Source organism: Anolis sagrei, chromosome 12 (genome assembly GCF_037176765.1).
Source record: "Anolis sagrei isolate rAnoSag1 chromosome 12, rAnoSag1.mat, whole genome shotgun sequence".
In the NCBI taxonomy this organism is placed as follows: domain Eukaryota; kingdom Metazoa; phylum Chordata; class Lepidosauria; order Squamata; family Dactyloidae; genus Anolis; species Anolis sagrei.
Window position 1 is genome coordinate 3,355,841 of NC_090032.1, and position 9,327 is coordinate 3,365,167.

Genomic DNA, 9,327 nt, shown 5'->3' on the forward strand with positions numbered 1-9,327 from the left:
TGAAAATAATTACAAAACATTAACGAATCGATTTCCGAAACAATAACGAATCGATTCGTTAATGGCGGACGCGACCGTGAAATAAGCTAAAAAACCTCCAAAACCTTCTGAAGCTTCCCTCTCCCTCTGTTGTTGACTGTTGGTGTGATATTATAATTTTTTTTCACTAATTAAACAAAAAACTTGCCCCAGACATGCGGAAATAATAACGAAACGACCTCAGAACAATAACGAAACGAATACAATAACGAAATACGAAGCATTTACAAAACGTGTTTAAAAATTTGTTTTTTAAAAAAATTGCTCCAGAATGGTTCGTTATCGTTTTATAATTGGAAAAATTAACGAATTATTAACGAATTACGAATTAACGAAACGAAACCGCCCAGCCCTAACGGCAACAACATGTTCTGCATAGGCAAAAGGATCTCATTTTTGTATAGAATTTTCCTAAAATGTTCTTTTCTGCCCAGAAAATGATGCTTTCGGTGAGGAAAAATCCATGTGCGAATATTCTGCGGAACAAGTCCTGAATTGCGAAATCTTCCAAAATGTTATATATATTATATATTTCACAGCAATGGTTCACAATGTTAAAAAACGCTTTCTTTCTAAAAGAACTGCATCCCTAAACGTGAATTGCAGTATAACTCACATCACAATCCATGCTCAGACTTTCACATCTGCAAAGATGAAAACGGCAACCAGGTTTCATAGACACAATAAAATGTAAGAAGTATTTCAGGTTTTGCAGACTGCGTCAAAATGATCCAGAGCTACTCCTCCGGCTTCTCAACTGAGAGAAGATCGTGGTTTTCCATTTCTACCACTCTTCTTCAGAAAGGCCACTTGGCTGCTGAGCAATATTTCTTCCCTGTCCTGGAGACCTTCACATTACTGGAAAGTTTTTTGAGATCTGGGCACGTGGAGGTATGGACCAGGTTGGGTTGAGAGCTCTTTGCTAAGGAACCCCGAGAGTCCCTGGTTAGAGAGGGTTGCGAGCCCTTCACCAAACTGGTTTGGGAGGTTTTCACACGGTTGCGTCGAGAAGCTTTCTTCCGTAAGGATCGGGAAAAGTTCAGTAGGCTGAATCGCGGGACTTTGCTCGCAATCGTACGTGAGCCTTTGGTGGCACGTGACAGCATGCCCTTTGATGTGTGATGTTGCGGGGCCTTGTTGACATTGAGTTGTGAGTCGGTGGGCACAAGTGGTGGTATTCTCTTGGCTGAATGCTTTGATGGGCTTTTGGGAATATAGGGTGGCGGTCCTTTAGGGAGATGGGGTTCCAAGTCCCTGGGGGAATACAGTACTGGACCTTTGGTCATACGAGGTAGAGGGGCTTTGGGCAAGTGTGGCTCCAAATCTTTGGGAGAATATAACACTGGACCTTTGGTCACACGAGGCAATGGAGCTCGAGGTGCATCAGGAACGGAACCCTTTGTGATGGTTCCACGGCGGTCTTTGATCACACCGTTATATGGACTTTGGAGCAAATGCCGCTGATACATGTCTACGTGTGGCTGTGTTGGGTTTCTGGCAAGATTTCTTTGTGGGAGTTTAGTTGCATGTGAGTCTGTGTGGGGGTTTAGACCCCGTGGTTGGTAACCAGCCCCTCCAGATGGACGATACGGTGGAATATAATGGCCTCTCTGATACAACGGAAGGGTCTTGGATGAAAAAAGGCCTTTCTCGTACAGTGGAAGGTTCCTGGATGAAAAATACCGTGGCCCATAGAATGGGATGTATTGGGACCCATATTTGGGTAGCCTTTTCTTGACAAAGGGAGATAGAGGAGGACCGAGTGGCTTAGAGTAATATCTATAGTATGGCATCCGTTGTCTGGAAGCACGATATCTGAAAGAAGAACCATAGTTAGTTCACTTAATCTCTTCCACAAACTTTAGAGCAGGAACCCTCAAACTACAGCCTTCCAGGTGTTCGACTCCCTGCTTGGCTATGAAAACCCACTGGGTGACCTTGGGCAGGTCATGCTCTCTCAGCTTCAATAGAACACTCCCTTTGATTATCATTCTTACTTTTGTTTATACCCTACTTTTTCTCTCCACAAGGAGACTCAAAGTGGCTCACTTTAAGGTCAACCTAGGTCAGAAATTACTTGAAGGCACACGGCAACAACAGCACGTTCTCGGTACAAAATTAGTCTACCCCAAAAGAATCAATATCTGTGTAATTTTCCATAATGACCCATTTTATTCCCATGCTGGTGATGGCATGGAAGTGAGGTCTACCACCTAGAAGCAACCAATGAGAAGGACCTATCTCATATTCCAAGAAATATACCATCAAAAGGAGGAAGTCTGCAAACAGGACTCTTCGGTATGGAGGATGGAGCAACAGCACCACCAAGTGGCCAGAATCGAGCACGACCTCCAAGACGCCGAAGATGGGAAAATGTATATCTGTACTGTTGTCTGTCCTGTCAGTCTATATCGGCATTGAATGTTTCCCGTATATGTATTCTGTGATCCACCCTGAGACCCCTTCAGGGTGTGCAAATGTTGTATTTTTTATATATATATTCCATGTGAAGGGCAGAATATAAATGCCGTAAATAAATCTATATAAATAAAAATGTAATGTTCGTTTCTGGGATTAACAGAACTCAAAAACCACTGGACGAATTGACACCAAATTTAGACACAAGACACCTCTCAGGGTAACGAGTGACCATCACTCATAAAAACACTGAAAAACGCAACAGAATGGACTTAAAAAGCAACCCCCCAAAATACATTGCAATGCATGCTCAAAACCACATATATACACACAAACACACATATATACACACATCTATGCACATGCACACACAAAACACATACACAGAAAGGGAGAATGAAGGAAGAGAGAAGGAGGGAGAGAAGGAGGGAAGAAGAGAAAGAAGGGAAGAAAGAGGGAAAGAAGGAGGGAAAGAAGGAGGGAAGGAGATAAAGGAAAGAAGGGTAGAGAAGGAAGGAAGGAGAGAAGGAGGGAGAGAAAGAAAGAGGGAAAGAAGAATGGAAAGAAGGAGGGAAGGAGAGAAAGAAGGAAAGAAATAAGGGTAGAGAAGGAAGGAGAGAAGGAGGGAGAGAAAGAGAAAGAAAGAGGGGAAAGAAGGCGGGAAGGAGAGAAAGAAGGAAAGAAAGAAGGGCAGAGAAGGAAGGAGAGAAAGAGAGAAAGAGAGAAAGAAAGAGGGAAAGAAGAAGGGAAAGAAGGAGGGAAGGAGAGAAAGAAGGAAAAAGAGGGGTAAAGAAGGAAGGAAGGAAGGAAGGAAGGAGAGAAGTAGGGAGAGAAGGAGGGAGAGAAAGAGGGAAACAAGGAGGGAAGGAGAGAAGGAAAGAAAGAAAGGTATAGAAGGAAGGAGAGAAGGAAATAAAAAAGTGAAAGAGGGAAGGAAGGAGAGAAGGAACAAAAAAGAGAAAAAGGGAGGGAGGGAGGGAAGGAAGGATGGAACCAAAGAGCAAAGGAAGCGAGAAAGAAACCGGTAGAGATGGAAGAAAGAAGAAGGGAAAGAAAAAGAGGGAAGGAAGGAAGGAGAGAAAGAAAGAAGGAGAGAAAGAGGGAGGGAAGGTTGGCCACAGCAACGCATGGCAGGTACAACTAGTAAGTAAATAAACAAAGAAATTGTATCAGGACCAACTGGCACACCACGTCCATAAATTTATTGGGGTGATTCCAGTTAAGGTTCATGACCACCACGACTACCTAGAGCTTAAAATGTTTCTTCATTGGGACTATAATTCAAGGAATCCCAACCAGCATGTAGAGCAAATCAACAAGCTTTCAGCCTTACATATCAGTCCCATAGAACTCAAAACTCTCCCAGCGTACCTGCTGGACCACTTACCGGTCATAGGAAGTCAAAGGAGGATCAGGAATACCTTCATCCATCGTGACAACAGCTGAGGAAGCAGAAAAGGAGGAAGTGCTGGAAAGAAGTCACTTGAGCAGCCTCAAATGAAAAGCAAAACAACGTTGCATCAAATATTACGTTCTAGCTCAACAGGCATAGCAACGTTGAACAAAGATCTTAAAATGTTTAATAATATACAACCTTGGTCAGTTTTAGATAAATTCACAGTAGGGTAGCCAATGGCGGAAGTGGAAATGACTTGAAGGCATACAACAACATGTTGTTTAATAATAGACAACTATACTCTCCTCGAAGACATAGGTTCGCAGCTTGGGAATGATCCTGGACTCATCGCTAAACATAGAACCACAGGTCTCAGTAGTGGCCAGGGGAGCTTTTGCACAACTAAAACTTGTACACCAGTTGCACCCGTACCTTGGGAAGCCAGACTTGGCCAAGGTGGTCCATGCTCTGGTTACATCCTGAATAGACTACTGCAACACTCTCTATGTGGAGTTGCCTTTGAAGACTGATCAGAAGCTTCAAGAAGTCCAACGGGCAACAGCCAGGTTGCTCACCAGAGTAGTGTAAAGAAAGAGGACATCCCTTCCATTGCGCCAGCTCCATTGGCTCCCAGTCTACTACTGAGCACAATTCAAAAGTGGTGGCTTTAGCCTTTAAAGCCTTAAACCAGTGGTTCTCTACCTGTGAATCCCCAGGTGTTTTGGCCTACCACTCCCAAAAATCCCAGCCAATTTACCAGCTGTTAGGATTTCTGGAAATTGAAGGCCAAACCATCTGGGGACCCACTGCCCTAAACGTTTCCAGCCCAGGGTTGTTGTAGGTTTTTTTTCGGGCTATATGGCCATGGTCTAGAGGCATTCTCTCCTGACGTTTCGCCTGAATCTATGTCAAGCATCCTCAGAAGTAGTGAGGTCCAGACAGGGGTGGCTCAACCATTATGCAAAGTAAGCATTTGCAGTATAGTTGATTTTGCCCAGGGACGCTCTTGAGGTGCTCTTGGGGGAAAATAGACCTTGACATATGCGAGTTGTAGTTACTGGGATGTATAGTTCACCTACAATCAAAGAGCATTCTGAACTCCACCAATGATGGAATTGAACCAAATATGGCACACAGAACTCCGACGACCAACAGAAAATATATATCAGTGATTGGTTGGGGGGGGGGGGGGGGGGCGCCAAAATACTGTTTGCTTACCATTGAAAATTACCTAGAGCCGCCACTGGGTCCAGCCCAGTTTACCTGTCCAACCTTATCTCCCTCTATGAGCCAGCAAAGAGATTACGGTCTTCTGGGAAAGTCCTGCTCTCGATTCCACCTCCTTCGTAGGCACAGTTGGCGGGGACAAGAGACAGGGCCTTCTCAGTGGTGGCCCCTCGACTATGGAGCTCCCTCCCAAGTGAAATCAGATCAACCCCTCCCTCCTGACCTTTAGGAAAAGGTTCATGGATGTTTAACCAAGCATTCAATGAGTAATCAATGAGTGAAATAAGAAAAGATGAAATAGTGCAGCAACAACCTGGAACAGCTACAGATGACAATATTGGGTTGAGTGATTTTAAATAATTAGTTTTAAGGTTTTATTATATTTTAATGATTGTTTTAATGTTTTTTGTTTTTTATTATGTGTCCTCTTTTTTTGGCATCTAATTGTAGCCTTTATATGTAAGTTGCTTTGAGTCCCCCACAGGGTTGAGAAGGGTGAGTTATAAATACAGTAAATAAATAAATACAAAAATAAACAAATCTTTTTTCATAAATTGGTACTCATACATGTCTGAGAATGCCAACAAATCGAATCCTGGATCCTTTGGTGACCCCAAAAAGTAGGTTCAAATTACAAGAAAAGAGATTAAAGGCAGCGCAATCAGCATCGGTTGATACTATCAAAAGGAATAATGCTAGAACACTGCAAAATTGTGCAGTGCTCCAACAGGAATGTACGAGGGGTATTTCTTAAGTAAGGTCCGTTTTGTTGTAGACACTAGTAGTTTGCACGCATACCGCAACGAGTGCATGCCTTGGGAACAACTGTGCTCAGTTTCCGCTCTGTAGCTAACCTGTACGGTTCTGTTCTGTGCTTTCAAAATGTTTAAGACTATCAACTCACCCTCCGCATGTGAGGTTTGCTCAGTGATACAGTTTTTGTCAGCAAGGAACCTGCCTGCTGCAGAAATCCATCGACAGATTTGTGAAGTGTACGGTGATACTGTTATGAGTGAAAGCAAAGTTCGTAAGTGGGTACGACAATTCAAAGATGGCCGTGACAACGTCCATGATGAGGACCGCTCCGGTTGCCCTTCTTTGATTACAGACTATTTGGTGGCTTCAGTTGAAGCGAGGATTCGTGAGAGCAGGCGCTTCACAATAACAGGTCTCTCAAACAAATTTCCTGATGTGTCAAGATCAGTGCTTTACAACATTGTTTCTGAACACCTAAAGTTTAGGAAACGGTGCTCCCGTTAGGTCCCAAAACTCCTAACAGAGGACCACCAAAACCAAAGATTTGAGTGTGCGATCAAATCAAATCGTCTGTAATCAAAGAAGGGCGACCGGACAGAACCATACAGGTGAGCTACAGAGCAGAAACTGAGCACAGTTGTTCCCGAGGCATGCCGGTACACAACGCACGCGCTTGTTGCGGTATGCACGCAAACTACTAGTGTCTACAACAAAACGGACCTTACTTTTAAAATACCCCTCGTATTATCCTTCTATTTTAAAGATGCCTGTCATTTGGAATAACTACAAAAAACAATGTGCATCCTCTATATTAGAGTTGTGCACAGAATTTGTTCCTACCATTCCTACTGTCTCTTTCGTGTCTTCCATTTCTTGGGGAGCACGGAACATGAAACTCCCTCCCCGCACAAAAATCTTCTCGACACAAAAGTCTGCTTTCGTCTGCAGCCAAAATTGCCTCCTTACCTTGGAAAGAGAGTGTGTGTGTGGCAGGGTGTGTAGATAGGCCTGGAGCATGCCTGCAGCTGAGTGCCTCTTACTCTAGAGCAAGAGGCACTCTGCTGCAGGCATTGGCAAGTGCGCACACTTTTTGGTCCTGCCTGCACGCCCCTCCACACACACTCTCTCTTTCCATGCCACATGAAACCATACCATTGAGCCATGGTAGCTCAAGTGGTGTCAAACTGCATTAATTCTGCACTGTAGATGCACCCTATGCCTAGATTTCTGGATCAGGAAAACAACAACATCCCCAAGAAACCTTATAATTTCTCTGCAGCTTCTCAGATACATCTCGCTTGGAATGAGAGCATTTTGGATTTTGCCGGAGGTGGAATCCACTGACAAACTTCCAATAAACCCTTTCAACTAGTTGTAAATCTCATCCAAGCTACATTCATTGGCTTCAGCTAAACAGTATCAACCTGAGAATGATTCCAGTGTCTTTGTGTTTTTTTAATTTCCAAACTGTCAACATTTCCAAAAGTTGGAAGAGTCGAAAAAATCCAAAAGCTGGGAAATCTTGCACAACGAATATTTCACCCACTCTTTCCTTTGCAATTTAATTAGTCAATGGTGTGAATGTGTTATTGAATCCACACTGTAAAACATCACAGGATGCTTCTAAAAATAAGGGAATCGGTCTTTTGGAAAGTTTCAACGGATAAAAAATTGTATTGGGAAAATAATCCACTTACCTGGATCCCTGATTCAAAAGAAGTCTGGATAGAAGAAGCCCGAGCCCGGGATGGGAAGAGCTTTTTATGAGGTTTAAAAATTCACCGGAGGGACTTGAAGCATCTGACATCACTTCTAACTCGCCAATCGTGATCTGAGATTGACGTTCAGGGAAGGCGTGTTCGTTCCCTCCGCCTTTTGGAAGCCAGGATTTGACATTAAATTATGTATTAGCCTTTTATCCCCCGAGGCATCTGGTTTGTTTTGAGCAAGTGGAAAGAGATCTGTTACAGAATAGAAGTCAGAACCAGGAGTGTCGATTTGGGGATGCATCTACACTGCAGAATGAACGGAGTTCGACACCATTTTCATGGCTGTGGCTTAGGTTATGGGGCACAGCTGGTGCACAAGCTTTAATTGTTAAAGCTTAAAGCTTGTGCACCAGCTGCACCCATACCTTGGGAAGTCTGATTTGGCCATGGTGGTCCACGCTCTGGTTACATCCCGTATAGACTACTGCAACGCTCTCTATGTGGGGTTGCCTTTGAAGACTGTTCGGAAGCTTCAAATGGCCCAGCGTACGACAGTCAGGTTGCTAACAGGAGCGGTGCTCAGGGAACATACAACTCTTCTGTTGTGTCAGCTCCACTGGCTGCCAGTTTGCTACCGGGCACAATTCAAAGTGTTGGCTTTAGCCTATAAAGTCCTAAACGTTTCCGGCCCAGCTTATCTATCTGAACACATTTCCCCCTATGAACCCACTAGGGACTTGAAATTGTCAGAGGAGGCCCTGCTCTCAATCCCACCTACTTCACAAGCAAGTCTGGTGGGGACGAGAGACAGGGCCTTCTCTGTGGTGGACCCTCTGCTATGGAACTCCCTGCCCAGGGATATCAGATCAGCCACCTCCCTCCTAAGGTTTCGAAAAAAACTGAAAACTTGGCTCTTCAAACAAACTTTTGGAGCCTCAGCTTAATCAGATAAACCTTGAATTGGAAAACGACCTAGGAACGGATAAGACGACGGAACAGATGAGGACTGAAGATGACGACATAGTTTTAATTTTTTTTATTGTTCACTGGTTTGATGTTTTTAGATATAATGTAATGTGATGTTTTATTTTTATTGATGTATGTATTTTATACGTGGAAAAATGGATGGATGGGATCCTTGAAGTGACTGGATTGACCTTGAAGGAGCTGGGGGTGGTGACGGCCGACAAGATAGGATAGGATTATGACAATGTTAAATGAACTTACGGATTTTGAGCTTGTGGGCTGGTCCATGAGGTCACAAAGAGTTGGAAACGACTGAATGAATGAACAACAAATTTTATACGTGGCATTGAATTGTGCTGATTGTTCACTGCCCTGAGTCGCCTTTGGGCTGATATGGGCGGGGTAAAAATGATATAAATAAAATAAAAAATTAACGCTATGGGATCGTATCTTAATGTTATGGGATCACCCAGCGTACCTGTTCGAACGTATCTCCTTCTACGTCCCACCTAGGAATTTAAGATCTTCTGGAGAGACCCTGCTCTCGGCCCTACCCCTGTCACAAACATGACTGGTGGGGATGAGGGACAGGGCCTTCTCTGTGGTGGCCCCCCGCCTGTGGAATTCCCTTCCCAGGGAACTTAGGCCATCTTCATCCCTCCTCTCCTTTAGAAGGAAATTAAAAACATGGATGTGGGACCAGGCCTTTGGGTAATCTTGCAGACCTGATAAGGACAATGATGACAATAGCTATGGAAATGGATTATGATAAGCTGAATGGAATCTCTGATTACAGAACTCAGCAAGACAACGGCC

At 43.9% G+C, this 9,327-nt stretch overlaps 1 protein-coding gene across 2 annotated transcripts; it reads right to left on the reverse strand.

Annotated features, from left to right (window-relative positions):
• Window positions 1-455: 455 nt before the first annotated feature.
• On the reverse strand, window positions 456-7,590 carry LOC132764480 (proteoglycan 4-like). Of its 2 annotated transcripts, none has more exons than XM_067472633.1 (3): window positions 7,534-7,590; window positions 3,845-3,899; window positions 456-1,854 (listed from the first exon to the last, which is right to left on the reverse strand). In XM_067472633.1, the coding sequence occupies exons 2-3, from the start codon at window positions 3,886-3,888 to the stop codon at window positions 837-839; spliced, it is 1,062 nt and encodes a 353-aa protein (XP_067328734.1). In that variant the 5' UTR covers window positions 3,889-3,899; window positions 7,534-7,590; the 3' UTR covers window positions 456-836. The 2 variants fall into 2 exon arrangements, with proteins under 2 accessions (XP_067328734.1, XP_060614492.2); XM_060758509.2 differs by having other exon boundaries at window positions 3,845-3,949; window positions 7,534-7,585.
• Window positions 7,591-9,327: the final 1,737 nt, after the last annotated feature.

What these genes read in the sequence shown, in the direction of transcription:
- LOC132764480 (XM_067472633.1), bottom strand. Translation starts at nt 3,888, where the DNA reads ATGGATGAAGGTATTCCTGATCCTCCTTTGACTTCCTATGACCG. An exon ending in CCTTTGACTTCCTATGACCG is followed by an intron (nt 1,855 to 3,844) that starts GTAAGTGGTCCA and finishes TTCTTCTTTCAG; the next exon opens with ATATCGTGCTTCCAGACAAC.